Source organism: Ixodes scapularis, unplaced genomic scaffold (genome assembly GCF_016920785.2).
Source record: "Ixodes scapularis isolate PalLabHiFi unplaced genomic scaffold, ASM1692078v2 PGA_scaffold13__105_contigs__length_92229423, whole genome shotgun sequence".
Lineage (NCBI taxonomy): Eukaryota > Metazoa > Arthropoda > Arachnida > Ixodida > Ixodidae > Ixodes > Ixodes scapularis.
The window spans coordinates 65,115,761-65,140,523 of NW_024609839.1; the positions used below are offsets into that span (position 1 = coordinate 65,115,761).

The following is a 24,763-nucleotide window of genomic DNA, read 5'->3' on the forward strand; positions in this document are numbered from 1 at the left end:
GTTTTTTTGTTTTTTTAACGTGAAACGGTATTTGGGTATGTACTTGGGTACAACTTTTCTTGACCACGAAGTCAAAGCGTTGGGTAAAGCCTGATAAGCGTGGCCGCGAAGCTCGATGCTGATTGGTTAAAGGGTTCATGAAACGATTTTCCTACTTCTTCCTCCTTAGCTTTAATCCTCATCTCAAATGCGAATTGTGAAATCACGTGGTCGTGACATTCCTTCGGCACCGGTGCGATGACTTCTAGCTTCCACCGTGCTTTTTATGCTTACCATAGAACTTGTTATTCCCCAGTGCAATAAGTTCCGTCAGGGCACTCATTGGCCACGAACGCGAATCCAAATGTTCATCGACGGATTGATTGTTGACGAGCGCATACGTCCGAGTGACGCAGTTTTCGTGTCCAATGCGTGAGCTGGCCTCTGCTGACGTCAGTTTGGTGCCGGTGACGCGCTTTTGGAACCGCGGATGTATCATAGTGAAAAGGCGGAGAGCTCTCGAAGGCAAGAAGGTACAAATAGTCCGCTATATCTTCAAATGTTCGTACCGAAAAGCTGGCTTTTGACTTTCTAGCCTCTTTCTTTTGGCCAGCTAAACGATATGCGATTAGTAAAGTCCCAATTTAAAATCATTCATCCCAGCCCAAAATTCGTTTCATGGCCCCTTTAACGGGGAGGTCACGTGACCAGAGGGGAAGGTGACGAGGAGGCTCCACCACCTGTGCGCAATGAGGGAGAGGAGCTCGAGAGTAAATGGAAGGCTCTGGAAAATTGCCCGGTTTATCAGCGCTGCATACTTGAAACTCAGAGTACCTCTAAACGTTTGTGATGCTGGAACGCTTCACGTATGTAACACGATTGCCTCGCAATATGCCTTAATTGTTTTTAGGTCTAAGCATACCTTTAGCCTTGCCCTTCACCGAAATCCCTCCATAGATTGCAGTACTTCGCGGGAAAGTATAGACGCTTTACACACGCGCCAAATTACAGCCGCCATTGCTGACCTTCTCTTGTCTTACCGAGATGCCGAGCAACTGAAACGGTAGTTGACGATCCTCTACAAAGGCTGATGCTTTAGGAAAGGACACAGTTGAATCTAATATGGCAATAACCTGGCCTGCTATGGTAATGATGAAGTGAAATAAACGGATTAAGAGGAAACAAAAACTGAAGGTCAGTTATGGTGGCGTCCATGCACAGCTGCTGCAAAGCGTCTATAGCCGTCCTAGATTTTTTGAGTGATAGTTTTATCGCAGTTCTTTTTTATGCATGTATAGGATACACCAGCTCAACGAAGGAAGAAATATGCAAGACAGAGAGTGTCACAAGGAGCATACACGCGCACTCCGCTTACTGAATACAATATTTTTCTTCGTCGACTTACATTTCATGGATAACTTCTTCTCCTCCGTCGATTTTAATTATTGCCTATATGAAATATTTGTCCCTCGTCTTCATCACATCAGTTTGAAAAACCTTGCATCCCAGAGAGATAGGCAATAATTAAAATCGACGAAGGAGAAGTTATCCATTAAATGTAAGCCGACGAAGAAAAAGATGGTATTCGGTAAATGGTTGTTAGTCCAGCGGAGTGCGTGTGTTCGTTCCTTGTGACTCTCTCTGTCTTGCATATTTCTTCCTTCGTTCAGCTGGCGTATCCTACAAGTATGAATAACCAACCTGCTCAATTTCAGGCAATCACGACGTATCTTTTTTTATGTTTAGAGATGTTAAGAAATTCCAAGGTTTATTTTCCAATTCTTTGCGTGTCTACGTGTCTATAAAAAGGTTATTAAAAAAGGAGATACACTCGTCAGTATATATTTTTTAACTGCTGCGAACGGCTACCATTAAAAGTGCTACAGATAAAAATACTGTAGAGATACAATTTTCTTTTTCTTTTTATTACGACAAATAGTGGAGTATTACCATCCACTATCCAGCAATCAAATCGGATGTGATTATCCATGAATAACCAAAATTAAAACATCCAATATCTTTTTTTTTTTTGTATGCAATGAAACAGGAAGGCGCGTTAGGGATCCTTTACGAGAGGTACTGAAAGCACGGACTTTAGGTGTAGGCAATTTTTTAGTCTGTAATTTAAAAAAAAATTAGGAGAGACAAAAAGGAAAAGAAGGTGGGCATTCCACTGCTTAATTTTAATTTAAAAAATCGTTCGTGGCTGGCTTTGTATTCCAATATTTTCTTTTTTTTTTAATTTCAGGGCTATATGGTTGTGTCCTTTCATCTAAAAACTACAAAAAGGTATAAACTAATGAAAGATGTAACTTAAAAATTCAATTAGTTACAAAAAATAAACTGTGCGTAGTTTAAAAACATCGATAAGCCGGGATCGCGTGAGTGGAGTGCCTCTAAGAAAGGTTTTGTCCCTAGAATTTAAATGTCTTATATTTGAGACTATGATTTTATTGTTTTGTGTTACTGGAGCAAAGCGAAGGTGGAATTGATACCTGCAACAAAAGCTCTATATTTCGAGTCGCGAAACCACAACAATTTTAAGAAAAGCAAAAAAAAAAAAAAAAAATCTCATAGAAGGTTTTAGAAAATATCGGTGCGAATAGACGAACCACCCAAACACTTCCATTTCCTTCCTAGACGCCTGCATTGAAATCTTTAAGGACCACAATTTTCGCGTTCCCTGAAATTTCGCAAATTTTTCAATTCGCGAAAATTCGCGAATATTATGGGCTCGCGAATATTAGAGTTTTACGGTATTCGCTTGCGATGTTTTTCACTTTACACCAGCTTATTGGCACTAGCGGGACACAAGTACACTCGCACGCACAACCACTGACCAAGAAACTCCTATGTTGCGCTGTAATTTTAAAGACGAAAGCGAGCGTTACCTTTCAATCTCTCTTTCGCAAAACTTGATGACGTCGCTAGGGGTCGCATCCCCCCCCTCCCCCTCCCCCTAGTGACGGTATTTGAATGTGGCTCATTGATTGGACCCGAGCATTGTGTGAACACTCGATTTGGTCTCGTGATCATAGCTCGACAAGCATTCGGGCAGTGGCCCGTGTCCGATTGCTGCGATGACGACAATAGCCGAACCATTAAGGCCTGTTCACACATGCAGCGGAGCGCTACAAGCATAGCGCTGTCCTCGCGCTAGGCACATGCCGACGGGAGCGTCCACCAGCTTTGTATCGCGCCGTCAAAACTGTTGCTCATGGCAGACGATAAGTATCTGATGGCACGTGAGCAGCGCTACATCAGCGCTTCGCTGCATGTGAGAACCGGCCTTTACAATGTCTGGAACTCAGCGCGTGTCCTCTGCTTTGCCAACCCCAGAGCGTGGCTGTCATCGCATTGGCGGCGTATTGTCACGAATGGCAATTGATCAGTCGACGAAAACTGAAGCAAACTAAATATTTAATGGGGCGAACGTGTGCCCAAAACTAAATAGAAAAAGGTTAGCGTCGCAGGCGTCAAAACAGCAGGATCGAACGCTTGGGCGAGACTGACTGCGGATCGCTACGCGGAGCCCCTTATGTACACGCGTTGGCTTCTGGAACGATCGGCGTAGAAGGTTTGGCGACTAGAATATTCGGACATCGAACAAGCAAGAGGGTTCTTGAATTCACCAGAACATTAAACTGGAAGAAAAAATAAAAGGCCCGTAACTCCCAGGGATCGAACCTTAGGCCTCCCCACGAAAGTCAAGCGCGATAACCACTCGGCCACGCACGAACTCGCTCGCCGACGCGCGTGGCAATATAATCCTTCCAGATCACGTGGCCGCTTGCTCTGGCTGCGACTTAAAACAAAATGAATGCTGTTCGTTTTTTGTAGTTGTTTTTGTGTGTGTGTGTGTGTGTGTCTCTGTGTTTTTGTTTTTGTGATTTTTATTGCGTGTGGTGAAAAACGAACCCGTGTTTCATAGGTCATTAACGTCAGTGATTCGATCTAAGCGGTATTTGCGTAAAGTAAACAGATTGTTGCATCTCCCGTTTAAGCTCCAGAAGCTACCCCGCAAGTTGTCTCCAAAAACATTTTGCAGGGTTGTTTGTTTGTTTTTTACCGCAAAAATAAACTACGTATGCCGAACACCGCCCTAACGTAGCGCTAGCGGTCTTACTCCGATGCCAAGGTTTCAGCACTAACCGTTGCTTTATTTATAAATTAAACGTGAATTCCGTATATTATCACTGAGAAAATGACGGTCGACACAGCTCTCGGGTACGTGCAGCCCTATGGATCGAGTTACCAAAAACAGGCCTCATTTTAACCACGGAAATTTCCAGAAACTCATTTAAAGCTTTTGAATAAGATAATCGTTTGTTGTCTGAAACTTTGGCATCTGGATCGGACTGCTAGTGCCACATTTTGGCGGAGAACGATCGTTCGGCGATGCGTGGTTTATTCGCAATCCCATTGGTTACGACCGCAGCCAATGAAAGTGCGGCATGAGCCGATAAGAAAGCCACGGGACCAATCAGGGACCAAGAAGCGCGAACAGGTTGAGCCACGCCCTGCCTTTCTTAATCTGTCCCTGACCACAGTCTGTCGCATATACAAAGAAAAGGGGACGGGAAGTCCCTCCCACAAAGTTCGTAACCCGCAGTGATTGACGGTTTGCTCCTCTCCCCTCGACTCTTCTCTAGCATTCGCTCAGCTAAAATGGAAACAATGGAGGGCTTCCTGGCAACGCCGCCTAGAAGACAAGGCCGTGATCCTGACGTTTCTGCGTCACCAGAGAAGTCCATCGCTGGACACAGATTGGAAACCAGTGCTACGTCAGCGCTCGGCCTCCTGTCAAGCTCGAGCCGAACGTTGACGCAATCGTCGTGTCCAATCGGCGACCAGCGTGGGCCTTCGCTGACGACGACGTCTCTATCGGCACTACGTCTTTGTTTTCTAGTAGGTGGTGTTCCTGGGGGGAGAGCCGCTCGACCTACACCAAAAAAAGAAAAATAAAACAAAACATGAAGAGGGCCCAAGTCCGTAAGACAACCCTGAAAGGAGTCTCTTTAAGATCCAAAATAACAACTAACCTTTTGCCAAAAAAAACCGGGGCTGTTCTAGTACGTTTTAAAGGGATACTGAACCGAGATTTCGAGCTCACAAAACAAGGCAGGACGGATAGGCGGGACGCTGAAAAACCCTAAAACATCACTCATACAGCGATATCTCTAACGGATCGCCGTATTTTTGCAAAAGTGGGCGATTGAACACGGCCGACGAGACAATTGACGTCGCGACTGTCATTCCCTCTCCTCCTCGCTACGTCCCGTCGAGCTGGTAAACTCAAGCGAGGAGGAGAGAAGCGACCCCGCTTCCCCTCATTCTCAAATGTTCCAGGAGGACCGTGACGTCATAGCCCTCGCTTGATCGCGCCCTTCTTTTCCAAAAGTACGGCCATCCGTTTGAGATATCGACGTGTGAGTGATGTTGTGGAGTTTGTAGCGTCCCGTTCAACGCTTCTGCGGCCTTAATTTTCAATATCAAAATTTCGGTTCAGTATTCTTTTAAGAAGTTGAATCTGTTCTGGTCGAAACGTCGGCTGCCACACTGAGCTGCTTTTAAAAGGAGGCACATCTTTCACACCGTTTCAAAGCTCCGTTATACTCCGACGTTGAGCGCAGCGAATGCAGCGTAGCGCAGAACGTGCGCGCTTTGATTGGCCGGCGAGCAGGAACTCGATATCTGCGACCAATCAGCGCCCGTGTGCTCTGCGCTACGCCCCGTTTGCTACGCTCAACGAAAGAGTATATTAAGAGAGCCTTAACTGTAGATACAGCCCGGCGTGCAGCTTTGCCACCCGGCAGCTGTGCACATTCTCGTTATGGTACCTGCCAGGAGCACTTTAATCCGCAATGACACTGCCCGTTGTACATCGTACAAAAGACAACGTCTTCGCTGCAGAGATGTGTGCAGAATTATCAATGGGCACGCCTGAAGCATTGCAAACAGTTTTTCTGTGACAATCTGCAGCAGTAGCGTCGTACAACAGACAAACACTCATCAAACAGTATCTGCAGACCCTATTTTGTAATATTTAAAAGATTAAAAAACACCAACTGAAACATGGACGGAGTAAGGAACACGTACGATAAGGACAGGTGCTACTTACAACTGATTTTATTAGAAAATGTGTTGTAAGTAGCGCCTGTCCTTGTGGTATACGTGTTTCTTATTTCTTCGGTGTTTGAGTTCGCGCTTTTTAACCTTTTTTTTTAAGTTATACGAGCCAACTAGACACAACAAAAGTTTTATAGCTATTTTGTACGATGTATTAAGCGGGGTGACCGACGCTTAAGAGACTTTCGGAGCACCCTGAAGAAGTTGAATCTCTTCACGAACAATCGGCTACCACTTTGCAGCTGCTTCCAGAAGGAGGCACGTCTTCATGGCGTTCCTTCACATTCAGGCAAAAAACGCCGAGTCACAGGCCCCGGGCTGTGGACGCAGGCACGTCGTCTGATATTCCGCAGGGGAGTGTCCACCGCGCATGCTCAGAACGCGTTCCCACAGTTCAGTACAATGATGGCAGCGCGCAGAAGAAGGCGCATAGTGGAATGGTATATATGTATACCTTCTCGTATGGCCTGGAGGAGGGCGTCCCCGATCTGGACGTCCTCCTGGCGCAGCAAAAGCTCGACGATCTCGACATTCTCGTTGTCGACGGCGATCTGGATGGCGCTCCGGCCCAGGATGTTAGTGCAGTTCACGTTCACGGGCTGGGGCGGCGACAGGCATCGGATCATGGTGTGGCGGTCGCCCCGCTCCGCGGCCTCCAGGAAGATGCGCTCCTGGCCGACAGATGCAGAAAGAAAGGGACGCCAAATTGCATGCATCGCATCTGGCAACACGCCCCCTCTCCCTCTATAAGGTCTTCTGCAAGTCCATGCCGTGTTCAAGGACATCTAACAAATAAACGAGGAGAAGCGGTAGGCACCAGGATATGCCTACCTACGATCCTCAGCAACTGAACTACCTATTTTCACTAATTAAGAGGCTAATTAACAAAATTTACTTAATTAGCTGACTGATCGTTATGACTAGCCCCCTAAGGTTCTGTAAAGCTTAAAAACGCAAAAAACACCCTCTATTTTCTCGCTTCGCGATTGTTTCTTCGACGTTTTTACTGGCTAATGCTGCAGGGAGATATAATGAGATGCCCCGGGACCCTGTCCCTCGTACTGCGTCGCCTTGTCTTTCGATTTCGGACGCGTTTCTCGACGTCTCCGGGCCCTTTCTCGAGAACCATGCCCGACTCACCTTGGGGTCCATGGAGGGCCCGTCCTTGAGAGGTTCCAGCGGTATCGGGATGCGGAAGCAGTTGGGAGACTGCGGGGACTGCCGCACGGTCGTCTGCGGCCCCGGTTGAGGGGACGCGCCCATCGCGGACCTCATGACCCTGCGCCCGGGGCTCAGCTGGTCTGCGCGGGGCCCACGTCCGGCTCGCCTCTGGGGTGTCCCGCAGCCCGCTTCATGGCGGCGCCCCGTCCGACCTGCAAGAACAACAAGGCGAACCCCGTTCACACGACGGTCAGAGTGTATACTGACGACGCCCGCGACCGAAACCCCGTCGCTGTGGTCGACCTTCCACGATCGGCACAAAATGCTCTCCCTGCGACGTCCGAAGTGCGTGTCGAACTCTAAGTTTATTTAATGGTGATTAGTGTAATTGTCGCGCTGTCCACTTCGACGGTGTTGGTTTAAGGACGAATGACTCCGAGCTTCCACCGTATACTTCTCAGACGCACCGTCGAAATTGTCATTGGCAGTTGATAACCCTGGTCATGACGTCACAGATAGAAACCATAAAGCTGCGGTAACACTGCTGATGCATCATAGTAACGACAGCCTTCATACACTGTGTGAGGCATATGTTTCTTCCTCGTATGACGGTCAGCTGTCACGTGGTCAAACAAAAACTGTCTGCAGATGTCTCACAGATGTATGAAGCAAGCATGCCTCGGAATTGTGCTTGAGGAGTCTCCGCAGATAATTATGTCATCGTATCCGCAGAAAAACTCCGTGACTCATTTCATAATGTATACGAGCAATGTGACTTCTGGTTAAGAGGAAGCCACCGATGCAAAGCGGGAGATTTCAATAATTGTTCTTGGTTAAGGCGATAAAGAGAGAGTTTCAGTAGGCAGCATACGCTGCAGGTTGCGGGTCCAGTGTGCGTAATGCGTGCTTTAAAGTGACGGCACGAGCTCCCGCTGGCAACGTAGAGCTCTAGCGTACGGTAAAACTAAAGCTCTTTAGTGTTCTTATATCACCGCCATTTTGAGACAGCTTCGACTAGATGTCTCTGCTATTTGAAAAGAGTTTATTACCGCCAACGTACCTCAGTGTACACAAGATGTTTCAAAACGAACAAGCTTTTGTTTGTTCTCGTTGCAGTATTTTTTGTTCATCCCCCCTCCCCCCCCCCCTCCCAAAAAAAAATAAAAAATATATATATATAAATATATACATATATACGTATTTTCCGGACTGTAGTCCGCTGGGGCAAATTTGGGGTCGAAAATAAAAGTTATTGTTCAGATAGTCCGCAACAGTCCATAATCCGCACGCCGTGCATAGTACGCACCGGGTGTTTAGTCCGACACGGAAATATTCTTCTACACGGCACACCTCGACAAATGTCTGCTTTTTTAGCTCACAAAGAAGCTTGTATTATGCATGAATCACCATTAACATACTCTTCCAATCACAAAATTCGCCATGTCTCGTCACAATAAACGATCTTGCGAAACAACATTTCTGTAAAATCCGCAGGCGTAGATAGTCCGCACAGGCTAAAATTTAAACTTGTAAGCATGTATAATCCACAGGCTATAGCCCGGAAAATACGGTATATATAACATAAAATCTAATATTCTTATGCCCCCCACCCTAAAAGATATACGCTCCTCAGCTACTATAGGAAAATGAACAAATTTGCAACTATTATACGACAGCAGAAGAGTCCTCAAATACCAAACGAAGGGCCCGCAGCTACTACATTACAATAGACAGGCCTTCAAACATCATAGGAAATATCTGCAACTACTATATGACAACACACTGCCGTAATTTCCGGACAATACTCGGCGGAGAATACATGTTTATTGAACTTTTACTGGATGCAGACTACACAAGGATTTGTTTTTTCTAGATTCTTTATGACGCGACGTGACGAAGTTTGTGAATGACAGAGTAAGTTAATGACGATTTATGCACGATACAAGCTTCTTGGTGATCGAATAAAGCAGGCGTTTGTCAAAATGCGCTGTGTATAAGAAGCTTCTACGTGCCGACCAAGCACCGAGTGCGGACTCTAGTCGGAAAAATACGGTAGTTCCCAGCCACTATACGAATGATCAGCGACTACTACCATAACACACAAATCCGCAGTTATTCCTTTCGAAGGATCCACAAGCAACATACCACGGCGGACGACGCGCCATCACACGACAACAAAAGCAGCTAAAGGTGCGCCTTATGTAAGGAGATCGCGGCTACCCAAAGAATCCCAATTACTGCACTCTGTCCGCCGCTCTTCAGCGCCGGTGGACACGATGTCGGGGTCCAATCAATGGACTCGGGCGGTGTATGGAGTAAGGAGGAAGAGGGGAGGCTTTCAGTGGTGGCACTCCGCGGGGCAACAGATAGTTCACTGCGAGCGTGACCCATAAATATTGGACTGGAAGACGGCAGACCCCGACGACAGAGTCCGTCCATGCGGAGACAAAGAAGGTAAGGACGGTAGAAGAAGGAAAGGAAGGACAACATTTTTCATTCTCTCTCTCTCTCTCTCTCTCAGTGCGACCCAAAAGGTGGGTCCACGATCGAAGAACGGGGTGAGGTTTATTTGCAAAAACACAAAGGGAGGGAGAGAGAGGAAACGTCGACGTCGGTTGCGGACAAACAGACCCGATATTTGTTTTTGCATTCTTGTTTACTGTTGTTTTTTTTTTCTTCGTTCCCGAACGTGCGAGGTGGGAAGAAAGTTGGGCGTGACGTCACGAGCCGCCGTTATGGTTTATCTCAGTCCTCTGCAATTGTTTGAGAAAGCAATTAGGGGGGCGTCGGAAAGAGAATGGTCTGGGTGATTTGTAGGGCGGTTGCTGCGGATTGAATTACTCCACTCTCTCTATATATATATTTTTCTCTATCTCTCGCTCTCTTTCTCTCTCTCTCTCTCTTTATCTAGAAAACAAAAAGGTTGGGTTCGGAAAGTAATCTTAATTGAAAGCAGTTGCTCATGCACTCAGTAGCGACTCCACCCTGAAAAACCGCACCATATTCAGCATTAAAAGACGTGGTAATTTTCATCATATAAATTCCACACCAATTTCTTTTTACGTGCGATTTTTACTGGACAACAAATGCAAATGCATACAGCATCGTCCTGCCGGTCGTGCCCAAAGCAGCCCGAGGCCCCTCTATACTGGAAATTAACGACATCATTGAAAGATCGCCGCTTGCTATCTTGGGACAATCACGATAACGGGCGAGTGCGAGAGGGCAAGAAATAAAGATAAAAGTCTGTGCGTTGAAGTAGGAGCAGTGAGACTGAGTGGAAAGAGGGACTTTCCAATTCGCATCGGAGCTTATAGGCCGACCCGAATCGCGAACAACGTCACGGCTCTCAGCATCCTTCTTTGTGGGGCGTGTTCCCTGGGCTAAATCAGTGAAATCCAGAAAGCGGACCGTGACAGTGCGTTTTTAGCCTGCGTGTGCGCCTTTGCGTGTCTTTTTGGGCATTCCACCGCACTCCGACTTCCGAATAAACCGAGCGCAGGAATTCCACCCACTATTCATGAGACCGCCTGCTACCGTCATGGTTCGCCTACTCTCATGACGGCGGGCAAGTCCCAGAAAGCAAAAACAAGCACTAAGAGTGTGCGCGCCGGGGCAAAGGGGAGATCCCGTTGCATAATAGAGTAAAATCACTAGATGAGGGAGAACGACACAGACGCCTTTTGAGACTTATTTGTCGTGTCGTCCCTCGCTCTCTCTAGTCTCAGGGGCGTAAGTCTATCATGTTCAACCATCACCAGCTCGCTTGCGCCCTAACTTTATGTTTATTCGATCTCGTTAACATTTTTTTTTTACTCGGGGACAGACGACGGCACAGTATAATGAACTCAGCTTTCGCAACACCACGTTGGTTTTTAAGACCTCACTCACGACACGTACCTTGTTTGCATGTTCCCACAAATCCCGGAGAAAAGCTTACCAGAAAAAAAGCTCAACGGAGGAAAACTAAGCAGAGAAAAGCTCACCGCACAACCCGGGGTATGCGGAGAAAAGCTCACCGGCCATTGAGCGTATGCGAAGAAAAGTTCACCAATTTTTCTTCTTTTTATATAGAAGTTGTTGGATCATGCATTATATAAATCAATTTATTATCATTAAAATTTCAGCTTTGTAAAAAAGAAAATATCCTTGGTTGTAAAATTTATTAAGCTTAATGGGTATACTCCCCACGCAGCGAAAGCCTAACTGAAAACTTTATGAACTTGAAGAACAGGAAAAAGTTCGAAAGCGTAAAAATATCTGCTTAAAACCTCAAAAGCACACCTGTAAATGCCGAAAATCCGAAAGTGCATGCGCAACAACGCGGTGCCTGAAATTCTCTTTGAAGCTTTTGTTAACCTTTAAAAACAGGATAGGACGGTCAGGATGTCGAGGTTTCTTTCTTCCACGGACATGCATGTTTTCTAGCCGTTCGTGCTGGTGTTTCCACACGTTGCCTTTGTGTGATAGTGCCCTTCTACGAAGAACCACCCATGACCTTCAGAGCTGCACACTGTCACCGCTGTTACTCGTGACCTATATAAGAACTAGTCTTCTGTAAGGTAGACAATTGGGCGAGTTGGTGAAAGTTATACATGATGAAAACCGCTCAAACAACGAAAACGGAGTGAAGACGCAAACACGACAGGACGAAGCTCTTCTCGCAAATAATGTTTATTAACTAAAATAACAGAAAGAAAACAGCGCCGCCCCCCCCCCCCCCCCCCCCCAAGCCGACACTGATTACATCAACAAACACCTACTTATGTATCAGGCACCGCACAATCGTCGGAGCTGAAATGGTTCAAACACCACTATTCATATTAGCTCGCAAACGCAAAATAACTTTAACCTTTAACCATTTAATCCGCATTGAAAACCCACTTTAGCTCTTGCGGGTTGTATAAAATGTCTTCAAAATATAGATGACGTGCTCAGGAAAGCAACAAGGCTCCTGACACCTCAAAAAAAAAAAAAAAAAAAAACACCCAGGCGCTTCCTATAAAGCGCAGCAGTTTCCTTCGCCTACACTTTCATTCGTATTGTATCGTCAGCATTTGGAAGAAACCGGGTTAAAAAAAAAAAAAAACGACCCCCGTCTCAAGTATATGTATATCTTCTTGCGAAAGCTTCTTTTGAGAGAAGCGAGACCGGCCAGCCAAAAGAGAGAACTGCCACTCGTCGCTCGACCTGCACCGTCAAGCGCAGCTGCCTCCCGTTAAAGGTAGCTGCTTTAAAATGCATCATTTTTTATTGCTCCTCCCTTCCGACTTTCTTTTTTACTCCCCCCATAAAAGGAAACATGGTGGACGCGACCCCAAGAAGGAAACCGTGTTTAGCCTGACGCGAAGCCAAAGTGCTTTCACGCAAAATTAATCTTTTGGTTTCCTCTCCCCACCCCTTTCGTCGCTATTTTCAAATTGTTTGCTTGTTGGTGTTATCTTTCCATTTAGTTTCTTCTTTCTCGTTCAGCCGTTTAAACCGAAACCGAAACTGTACAAGGACCTGTTCAATCCTTTTCCCAAGCCAGCGCAAATCCTGCAACAGACTCACGGGGCTGTGGTGGCGCTCGCGTCATTAATGGCGCTAATGGCGCGAAAACGAGTATAGTGGTAAGTCGAGAATCTCGATCCATTTCTTGGATTCTACTATTTTTTACTTATATGTTTTTGTATTTTTATTTCAGCCCAATTGTTTGATTTGGTTCTTGAAAGGAGCAATGTCCCCGCGTCCATCTTGTGAAGAGTGAAACCGTTGACGCTGTCGTCGCCCAAAATGGGTTTTTTTCTCGGGAGGAGAATCGCGGAGATTTAATTATGTCACTGACCGCTTTCATGGCGTCGCTGGGATCGCGCGTTGGCCAAAACCACGAACCGGACGTAAAAGTCAGTTGGTGTATGTGCAGCAAGGTTACTATTGACAGGTTCAGAACGCAGTAGATGCTCCGCCTCCAGCGCGAGCTTTCTGCCTTTGATAATGCACTCTCTCCAGCGCGAGCTTTCTGCCTTTGATAACACTGCACTCCCCGCGCGAGCTTTCTGCTTTCGATAATGCTCCACCTTTAGCGCGAGCTTTCTGCCCTTGATCATGCTCCGCCTCCACCGCGAGCTTTCTGCCTTTGATAATGATCCACCTCCAACGCAAGCTTTTCTGCCGTTGATAATGTTCCGCCTCCTACTCGACCTTTCTGCCTTTGGTAATGCTCCGCCTCCAGCGCGAGCTTTCTGCCTTAAAAAATGCTCCACCTCCAGCGCGAGATTTTGGGCTTTAATAATGCTCCGCCTCCAGCGCTAGCCTATTGCCTTTGATGATGCTCCGTACCCAGGACGAGCTTTCTGCCTTTAATAACGCTCCGCCTCCAGCGCGACATTTTTGTCTTTAATAATGCTCCACCTCCAGCGCGAGATTTTTGCCTTTAATAATGCTCCGCCTCCAGCGCGAGCCTATTGCCTTTGATAATGCTCCGTACCCAGGACGAGCTTTCTGCCTTTAATAACGCTCCGCCTCCAGCGCGAGATTTTTGCCTTTAATAATGCTCCACCTCCAGCGCGAGATGTTTGCCTTTAATAATGCTCCGCCTCCAGCGCGAGCCTATTGCCTTTGATAATGCTCCGTACCCAGGACGAGCTTTCTGCCTTTAATAACGCTCAGCCTCCAGCGCGAGATTTTTTCCTGTAATAATGCTCCACCTCCAGCGCGAGATTTTTGCCTTTAATAATGCTCCGCCTCCAGCGCGAGCCTATTGCCTTTGATAATACTCCGTACCCAGGACGAGCTTTCTGCCTTTAATAACTCTCCGCCTCCAGCGCGAGATTTTTTCCTTTAATAATGCTCCACCTCCAGCGCGAGATTTTTGCCTTTAATAATGCTCCGCCTCCAGCGCGAGCCTATTGCCTTTGATAATGTTCCGTACCCAGGACGAGCTTTCTGCCTCTAGTAACGCTCCGCCTCCAGCGCGAGATTTTTGCTTTTAATAATGCTCCACCTCCAGCGCGAGATTTTCGCCTTTAATAATGCTCCACCTCCAGCGCGAGATTTTTGCCTTTAATAATGCTCTACCTCCAGCGCGAGATTTTTGCCTTTAATAATGCTCCGCCTCCTGCGCGAGCCTATTGCCTTTGATAATGTTCCGTACCCAGGACGAGCTTTCTGCCTCTAGTAACGCTCCGCCTCCAGCGCGAGATTTTTGCTTTTAATAAAGCTCCACCTCCAGCGCGAGATTTTTGCCTTTAATAATGCTCCGCCTCCAGCGCGAGCCTATTGCCTTTATGCTCCGTACCCAGGACGAGCTTTCTGCCTTTAATAACGCTCCGCCTCCAGCACAAGATTTTCGCCTTTAATAATGTTCCACCTCCAGCGCGAGATTTTTGCCTTTAACAATGCTCCGCCTCCAGCGCGAGGCTATTGCCTTTGATAATGCTCCTTACCCAGGACGAGCTTTCTGCCTTTAATAACGCTCCGCCTCCAGGGCGAGCTTTCTGCCTTTCATAATGCTCCGCCTCCAACGCGAGCCTACTGCCTTTCATAAGGCTCTACACCGAGTGCGAGCTTCCTGCCTTTGATAACTCTCCGCCTCCAGCTCGAACTTTTTGCCTTTGATAATGCTCCGCCTCCAGCTCAAGCCTACTTCCTTTGATAATGCTCCGTACCCAGCGCGAGCTTTCTGCCTTTGATAACGCTCCGCCTCCAGCGCGAGCTTCCTACCTTCGACTAGGCTGCCTACATGTTTCAGCGAAGCGGCGGAAACATGTAGGCACCCTACCTTCGACAACGCTTCAGCGTCTCGTGCACCTCGAGCGCGCGTGCGCTCAGTCAAAGCACTGCGGAAAGCATGGAGCGCGTGCCGGAGGCCGGGCGTTCAAACAGACGCCCTGCTGTTCTCATTTTGTCAGTGACTGTGGTGACGGGCAGAATAGTCGCATCCACATAATACATCCAGACATTTACTTCAGCTAAGTGAAATTTGAGCTGAGTGAACATGGTTCAGTTGAGTGAGTGCTTCGTTCACACTTCACAGCCTTATTTAGGCGAGCTTTTCTCAGCGTCCGTAAAAGGCTGCTCGGTTTTGCGGTGAGCTCATCTGCTCGGTTTTGCGGTGAGCGGTAAACATGCAACATTTGTGAAGGGCACAGCAGCAGGTCATTTACCAGCTCATTGTGAGACTTCCCAATGCAGTGCAGCATTCACCAACCTCACAATTCTGACGACAAAGAAGAATCTGTTTGCACGTGAGATGCTCGAGGCACTGGCCATCGAAGAACACGGGAAATAGTCAAACAAATCAAATCAAATCAAAGCTTTATTTTCCAGAAACACTGGAAGGAGTCCCAGACAAAACGCTGTTGAGACAGCTTGACTGGGTCTGGGACCCTTATTACATGGCATCAGCTTGGTAGTGCGCAACACTCTCCTAGCGTAACATTTGATAAAACAAAACAAAAAATCGGAACTTTGTAAACATTATAATACTAAGTTAGGGAACAACGAAGATATAAGAGCGCAAGTTTTGTTTGCTAATCGTTTCTGTTGTTTGTGAGGCATTTATTTAAAACAAGTGGTAGGTTGTAATGTAAAGTTTGTAAGTTGTAGTTTGTGCGGGAACAAGGGAGGACCCATGCTTCTCTGCGGCGTATGTTGACATCACCGCTATGCCTTACAAGCTCAGAAATAGTGAATAAGAAATCGATGAAGTGTGTGGAGGAGGAACGAATGGAACAAAGCAAACGATACACATACACGCGTTCAATCGGAATTATTTGATATTCTAAAAATAAAGGTTCTGTGTGGTCTGTGTAGGAAACATCAGCAATATATCGTATTATTTCCTTTCACATAATATTTTGTGTTATTTTCTGTTAGCACCTCGTCCAGAATTATCCACACCAAAGAAAATACAGTATTTGCGGTGTGCAATGCCCAGATAACTCGTAGGAAGAGCTGGTAACGGTAAATTTCATAATTTTCTTGTGTAAATAATATTTAAAACCAATATTTAAATTATTTATATATGAACAACTTGTACAAAAGAGGATTGCACATGCCAAGAACAAGAGTACTAAGGCAAAGTTGTTAGTCAGCTGTTATCTATTGTCCTGTCCTTCAGGTCTGTTTCTGTAAGTTCAAGCTTTCGCATCACTATACTCTGTTTCATGCTTAGCGTGCAACGGGACTTGATCTCGTTGATCATTTGCACGCGTTCTCGCGGAAACAAAACCAGAGATGAAGGCGCGCGCTCGCACTAGTAGCTTTGATAGCGTTGCACGCTAAGCATGAGACAGAGTATAATATGTGTACCAACTAGCTCAACTTAAGCCTCTAACTATAGTATCTTGTTTGTATGACTGCAATTGAAACTTGAAACTTATCAGTAGTGCGTTGTGACAGCGTTCCCGCTTAGGTGATATTCTGGACAGTATTGTGGAATTAATATGATTAATTACCTCAAAATAATATTTATGCTTAAAAATACGTGAAATTGTGCTCAATCCGAAATAAAAGTTATTTTAATCCGAAATAGAGCTTGCCGTTTTCCAACGCACATTTCACAATATTCAAACTTTATTTCCGGTTATATAAACGAAAAACTATGTCTTATGTACATTTCATAATAGATCACAATAATACCTTTGTAAATGAAGCAGATGTATATAGCATTGTTTAATTTGTACAAAAGATATCAAAATTATATAATATAAAATTAGCTACACTTTAGTCTTCTGGTGATATCAAGGTAATTAAAATATCTTCAATAGTCCTGACGTAAGAGCTTGCAAAACATTGCGGGAAACCACCAACGAGAGTTTGTTAGACATTCTGCTCTATTCTTTTAAAACACGAGATTTTCTTTCATTTCGTTTACCATAATAAAGTCTAGTTTGAAAGTGTCAGACAAGAGTCCTGTTGCATTCGCTTGAGAAGAGACAACATTGAGAGCGGTCAAACTTGCGATCCCCGACTCCCCGACAGAGGGGGAGGGGGGGGGGAGAGGGAGAGGGGGGAGGGGGGAAGGGGGAGAAACACCAGGTTTGGCCTCTGCCGCTTCAGGGGTAAATAACATGAAACAAAAAAACCGCCAAACTTGCCTTTTGTGTTCTCTTTCATTTCAAGAATAGACCCAAAATTATATAATCCAGTAAAAATTAATACATTTCCACCAAAACTGTGCTTGAATTGAGATGAAAACATCTAATACATTTTAGAGTTTGATATCAATATGGTATGCATGCGCAAAGGCGCGGCGAAGTATAAAGTTATTGGAGCTATCGAGACGGTCTACTCAAACTACGTAACTTAGTCGGCACCTCAAGGAGTACAGTTGTCTGTAGGCACAGCTTTTATCTAGGCACTTTATTTTTACCAGTATGCAGCGCATTTCTGCGAAACAGTATTTTAAGACAAAAGCTCGAGATAGGAAAACAACGAAGTACGCCACCACACTCTAAGTCCCTCGTTTTTTTTTTTGTTTTTTTGCCCTGTCTTGTTTTTTTTTTTTTTTTTGTTTTTTTTTAATATGTTTGATTATCTTTAGCTAGTTTGAGCTTAACTTTTTGTTCATGGAAGCAGTGTTTTGTAACATCCAGTCGTTTTTTCAGTTCTTATTGTATTGATCAGATTTGTCAATCGCCAAGTGTCGCAACCTTTCTAGCAGACGTCCTTGTCAACCTGTTTCTTAAAAAAAAAAAACCTGTTAAGCAATTTTTTTTTTAAATTCACGAAACATTAGTAAGGTGATTCGCCAGATCTTTTGCTCACTTCGTGATATCACGGTAAATAGAATAAAAGCACCCAGCTTGGTATCCTACAATTCGCGACACCAGCGACCTATAGGGGGCGTCACTATCGGGCAAATATGGTGGTGCCAGCTCAACGCACAACCCTGCAGCATCAGCAAGCAAGCATTGGATTCAAAATGCTTTGCCACGCTTTTTCTCCTCCACGTTTCGAACCTGTGACCATGTGTGGGCGTAAACGAGCTTCCAGAGGCTTGACTTTCTTCGAGGAAGCTACGGAAGGACTGCCTATTGTCCCTCCATGGTGCTGATGAACGTTGATGAAGGCGGAAGGTCCGGTTCACGCGGTTGCGTGTAGGTCGTGTGCAAAGCAACCTGGCAACACGCGGATACTGCAGAGTCACCAGGACGACTGTTTGATCAGGCAAACCACCGACAAGATGTAATCACGGAAGCCACAAGAGACGAGCAGGAATCTTGAAAATACCTTTTTTGGCCAGTTCAGTGTTTTTCCGCTAGGTGCCGTCCGTTTTTCTTAAGTCACGAATAGATTAGCTGGCTGGGCTAGCTTGTTTTGTTTGGCAGCCGAGCAAACTGGACAGTGCTGGCACCGCGTGACGCAGGCGAGGGCATGCGATGAACGTGCAACGTGCACAAGGGACAAGCCGCTAAAGCCCCTTCATGTTTCAAAAGTAGCGCAAGGTGCGTCGAAGCGCGAGGCACGTGCAACGTGCAGCCCTTGGGAAGATCATGGCAGCACAGCGTAACACTGAGCTAGATTTTAGACGCCATGTTCTTCCCAGAAGTTGCGCGCGGCACGTGTCTCGAGCATTTCCACAACAATGAATGGCGCCACTTCTCCCGGGATAGAGGTGCTTTACAAACCGTATTATTCAGTCGCCATCTTTGCAACACTTGGCGCCGCTCTCTACGCGAGGGTGTGGGCGGGAGAGTGATTACACGGAGAAAAACAGAAGCATGCGGCTGGTTCTAAAGTCACTGTAAGCAAAGCTAAGAGTATCTGCACTCTAATCCCCACTTCTCTTTTTTTGTGCGTGTGTGTGTGTGTGTGTTCGCCGTTAGTTCGGCGTTTAGGTCAAGACGGTCGCAATGAGCGAAGGTTATAATTAGCAAAACGGTTTCCTAAGGATTCAATGAGGTATCAAAAAGCTCAGGCGATATCGTTTGGCTTTGTTGTAGACTGTTTTAATATTTCTGGCGAACGGAAAGCCGTGTTTCTTGCGGTTTCAGATGAAGCTTCAAATAACCGGCAACCTTGACTTTAAGCACCAAGATGCTAGGTGGCGCAAGCTACCGCCCGCTATAAAGTGTACAGTCGTTATGATCCATCCATACATCCATCCGATGACTGAAATGTCGTTACTGTGGAGCGTGCGTAGGCTATTTAGTGGCTCTAATCGGTCCAACGAGCACGTAGATTGCACCGCAGTGTGAGGCTATGGTTGAGCGGAATAATGTAACGATGAGCGCCCTGGAACTGAACTGGACAGCACGCTTGATACATTTCTTTATAAGTTATAACGGTCGTAAAACATATTCCACTTTTGATACACGACCCCAAAGATTGCCGGGCGTTTCGGGCGTCCGCACAAGCCATATTGGACTCCAAAGGCATTCCTGGGCCAGCGCCCGAAGGCATGAAGCAGAAGACACCACGGGAAATCTAGGTCATCACATCACGTCCAAGAAAGCAATCCCAGCGGCTCGTGCAGGGGATTTCGGGATGGGAGAAACGACTATCTGGGGAGACGCCGGGAGGCAACCGAAAGAATCGACGGAAGAAGCGAACAAAGGGGAAAACGGGGACGTGCTACTCGGTGCCGCAAACAAAACGACATTCCTCTGGCGGACCCACAGAATGGACATACAATGCGTCCTTTGTGCCACTGACGATAGCAAATTCCTCTTCCTCCCTATCCATCCCTACAACACTTCCTTTCCTCGGCTGCCACCAGTGTCACATATCCCAGCGAAATCCAAATACGAAAATGTCGAGTCATTTGCGTTTCTGAAAGGACGCACTAGACTCCGCATCATCGTAACTTGGCAGACGGCCAAGTTATGGGCCTCAGTCAGCCAATCAGGGTGTCGGAGAAAGACACGTCATCCGAATGCAGCTCCGGAGTTCCCGGTTGGGCCGATAGGGGCGCCGCGTCGCTGGCTTCTCTCTTGTACGTCCATCCAAAGAGCAGATTCGTAGGTCTACCCAGCCGACTCCGACCAAACTGTTATGCTCATATTCGCCGCTATGATTTTCAGCGCAGGCGACGTGTATATGATCTTCGCTACCGAAAGCGAAGCACTCTGGGCTCTTCCGACCAATCAGTAAGAGCGAAGGGAAACGACCGTTTTTGTCTTTTTTGTTTTGTTTGCGCTCGCTCGTCACTCCGAGCTTTCAAACCGTTCCGCGCGTGCTAAAATCGAAAGTGCGGTGCGACGCTGCTGCGCGCTTATAATAATTAGAGATGTACGTCTCTAATTTGACAGAGATTCTGCCGAGTGTTTTGCGTGCCTCATGACGGCGTATTACGGAGTCTACAGCGCGGCGAAGTAACCTTGGAGTGCTCATTCTTCCGCTTTCCAACAGACGACAGGTGAACTTCTATATCAATTTTTTTTTTTTGTCAGCGTTCGAAACTCGACTTTTCCATCAGAGCATCGAAATGGATTGCGTATGCAAATCGCCAGGGCTTTGGAAGCCTGCCCGGCTTGCCGACGAGCAAGCTGCGCCAGCGTCGTTTGTGCAGCGAGCACTTCGGTGCTACCGTGTTTGCAAGTTGTGGGAAGATTCGTTTGTGGAAAAACGCGTGCCCCGCCGTTCTTGTTACGAATCCGTTGCTGCAAGGACTTTCTCCTCTGGGTGAGTTGCTGTCAGAGCAATCTTCAGTTAATTTGACAGCTTCGTGTTTATATGTTAGGATAGAGTACCGATAAAGCACCTACAGTCAGAGATGTAGACACTCCAAAACAGTAGTTCTTTCTTTCTTAATTACATTGCCTATTAGCGAGTTTGTTTATGGTTTATTCATCGTTTATTCTTATGCAGCTCACCTGCAAGCCTTTTCCTTTATTTCGGTGTTGATTTGTTTGTTTGGGTATTCAGAAGTTTAGTTTGTGCGAGTTGTTTATAGAGTCATTTAGATAATTCGATGATAAGTGCTTTTCTCTTAGTTTGTACATTAAAGTAATTAATTTCGTTTTACATGTTTGACAACTTTACTGTGTTTACTGCCTACTACAGTTCTTGGTTCCCCTTTGAGGGCGGTGGACTGCCAACGGAGTTTGTAGATGCGTGTTTGAAGTACCGCAACTCATTTGAATGGGGTTCAATAAAAAAATACATTTCAATGAACGTGCTGTTTCTGTTTGATTGCACTGGTAATATCACGCGAAGCGCAGTTGTTGTGAAGTATATCGCGCGCGGCTCGTCTGCTAGGCCGGTGCCGTGCTGGCCGCTCACAGCGGTCGGCGCGGCACCAGCCTAGCAAACAAACCAGAAAAAAAAAAAAAAAAAAAAGAACCCGGGGGGGGGGGGGGGGGGGCGCACGCCAACGGCAGTGGTGGCGCCATCTGGCAGCCTTTCGAGACCGATTTTAATCTCCGACCAGACGTATGTTCGCCTTTCTGCCACTAGCGCCTCGTGGCGCTAGTTTTTCCTTACCATGGTAGAGGCTACAGCTGCACTCGGCTGGACACGTGACGACGCATCGTCGTGGTGCTCCCCTCCCGCGGAGAGCTGTCACGCGCTCGGCTCCGTCTCTCCGATTGGCTCGAACGGGCCGTCGCCTTCGCTCTTTGCCAAGTTAGGGTGAGGCAAGGATTTCAGACGATGCGAGCCTGGTTGAGAAGGATGCGACGATGTCCTTTTTGGGCGACTAATGGGGAACGAGCGTGGTGGTCCTTTCCTTCTTACCACGGAGAAGAGGATGCCACGGAACGGCCTTTCGCAATGCGGCTGGTTATTGAAGTGTGGCTCTTTTTTGTCTGCATCTTTTTTTTTCTGTCTGTACTTGACACTAGTAATTTAAGCACGCCCCTTTTTACGCGTGTGTGTGTGTGTGTGTGTGTGTGTGTGAGTGTCTGCGATTGCGTATATGTGTTGAAGCGTGAGCGGGATGCAGAGTCGGGGGCCGTCCGAATCGAGGAAGCCATTGTGCAATGTAATGGTCACTGAAAAGGCTTAGCCAACGCAGGGTGTGGCGAATTCCGAACATCTAATTATCGTCGCGCAGTCAAGGGGATTGGCGGCATTCGCCGAAAAGAGCGCGCGAAGAACCAATCGCAAAAAAGAAGCCTGGACATTGGTCGAACAAAAACAGTCTGCAGAACGTGTTCGCAGTGTGCTTACGTATATGAAGCAAATGTGCTGCAAACACTTGACGCGCGTCCCCAAACAATTCTTTTGTCATGTCTCCAATGAATATAGCTAGTCTTTTGTATGATGTTTGCGTCGTGAGGCTGCAGCTTTATATTTCTCGTTTTCCTGCTATAATGCCCTGACAAAATGTGCAGTTTCAAATGAATGCTCAGAGCTAAACTGTAGCGACGGATAACAAAGAACAAAAAAAAAAATTCTTCAAGACACAAATGCATCGAGTCACACGTTCTGTTCGTTGCGAGGTGACAAGTTTCTTTTTGTATTATCATTATTAGTTTATCGAACTCGTTGACGCCCGTTTCCTCACTTGACGATGCCGCCAAGTCTCTCACGAGAAGAAAAGAGTTTCCAAGATAAATTGCGCCCCAAAGATATTCAGAGCAAATGCAACGCACGCGCAACGGGAAAGTAAAATATAAAACGAATAAATAGTATATAATAAAAAAAATAAAAATGTAACAATACCAATGACCCCAAAGCTGGGAGTGAACGATGGAACGACGCCTTCCTGTTAACCCTATCACGTATAATCTTGAAGTTTTTGTTGTTTTTGTCGGAGTAAAAGCGTTCACCCTCTTTCCTTTTTCTTCTTCTTCAATTCGTTCCGTCTTGTTCTTTAACTTTTTTTTAAACTTTTATCTTGCTGCGGCATCCGAGTTGAAACGCGTTTTCAAGCCGTCTTCAATTTCAAAATCGACAACACTCTCGTCGCAGTCGTTCCGCGCGATCGCGTGTATTTAGTTTACAACAGAAGTTTGACATCGCTTTCTGTGTTTGTTGGTCTGGATTGTTGCCGTTTCGAGTTTCGTTTTCCCAACACCGGATGCACTTACCCTGCTTGGTGTGTAAACAAAGCAAAACAAAACCGAGCGCATGCAGCAGCATCTGTTTCGTCACAACAACTTTTCTTTGGAAAACAAAACAAAACACACAAAAAGCGAAACCTCGAATACGAGAGGCATTTGGGTCAAGCTCACTTCAGAAGTTCGCTTGTAAACATGGAATTGCAGCAGCGTATGCCTCTGGGCTGTCCGCAAGATCGTAGAAGTCTTTAATGGCGAACATGTGTCTATAACGGCCATAAATTCGGGTCAAGAGAAACTCAATGTCAAGACCAGAACGATCCCTCTCTCTTGTTTATTCTCTATAAAAGTACCAATTTATTTTCTTGGTGTTTTTACGATTCGGATAAAATTAATTATAGTTTGTAGATTCGAAATGCCTCCTTGTTTTATTTCAGTAGGTCAAGGCTTAAAAATCACCCTGTTGTAACGTATAAGCACGATAAATACAGGGCGTACCAAAAGGACCTTCCGCTGTCAAATGAGCCAGAAAAATCGGCGCCTAGACATAGAAAGCTCAAACTTACGCCGAATGTGCACTGAGCAGGTCAATTTCACCGTGGGAAATTTCAAGGCGCAGTTCTATTCCTTCGTAAAATGAGAACAAAAAAAAAAATTGCCAATGTCAAGGTTTAGCGCTCCCATTGCTGAAGGACATATCCCGGGTACACAAGCTCGCGCCGCAGGAGGGACTGACCGGAACTACGAAATCGGGCGTTTAACCTTTGCAAGGTTAGGTCTTCCAAAGCGGTCATTTTATCATATGCGAATGCTGACGTATATAGATTGCCCGAAACAGGTTTCACTTTTTTCTCTCTCTCTCTCTCTTTTGAACGAGACAAGTTCATTCACTAATGACTTTTCACTCTAAGCTTCCACCATGTAGCCGCACTTCGGTAGTAAATCGCAGTATAGTCGAAAACAGATTTTTGCGGCTCGAATAAAAGAGGTTCGAAGCGATAACCGGGCGTCACACTGCCTATACACCATACAAAAGCCTGCCTGCAAATTCAAACGCGAGTGACCGCCAGATCCCCGCTTCGAATGCCGCATGGCAATGAGTTCAAGGAGAAACTTCGGCACGCGGCATTCAAACCACGGATATTTTGTACAGTAACCGATGAATATAAAATTTTAACACTGGAAAACAATTCTGAAATCTTATCGGTAGTATACAAGCCTCCTAACAGGAATGTCTCACATTCTATAAATTTCTTCGAGCTGCATTTGGACCACTACTGCTGTTGCAGTAACGGTCCAAATGCAGCATTACTGTTTTAATGCTGCATTTGGAATATGTTAGTAGAAACAACTTTCGCATTATTTGTAATGGTTACTTTAATACAAACATATTAGAAGACAGTACCATTACCAAGATTTCATGACCACCCTCCACTTCGCCGCTTTTATGAATCTGGTCAAGTCACCAACTCGCGTTACGCTGAATACTTTTTCGTGTCTTCATCTACTAATTACAAATACTGTCATCTCTCACCTCGGCACTATCATATCAAATATCAACG

The 24,763-nt window shown here is 46.1% G+C and overlaps 1 protein-coding gene across 1 annotated transcript in view; it reads right to left on the reverse strand.

The window, feature by feature from the left end:
- Positions 1–24,763, reverse strand: part of LOC115327842 (transient-receptor-potential-like protein) — a 169,866-nt gene that overhangs the window by 67,079 nt on the left and 78,024 nt on the right. The window contains exons 2-3 of the mRNA XM_042289930.1: positions 7,249–7,481; positions 6,563–6,779 (exon numbers count right to left, since the gene is read on the reverse strand). Of these exons, the coding sequence (XP_042145864.1) occupies positions 6,563–6,779; positions 7,249–7,383 (352 nt within the window). The 5' untranslated portion in view covers positions 7,384–7,481. The remainder of the gene's footprint in view (positions 1–6,562; positions 6,780–7,248; positions 7,482–24,763) is intronic.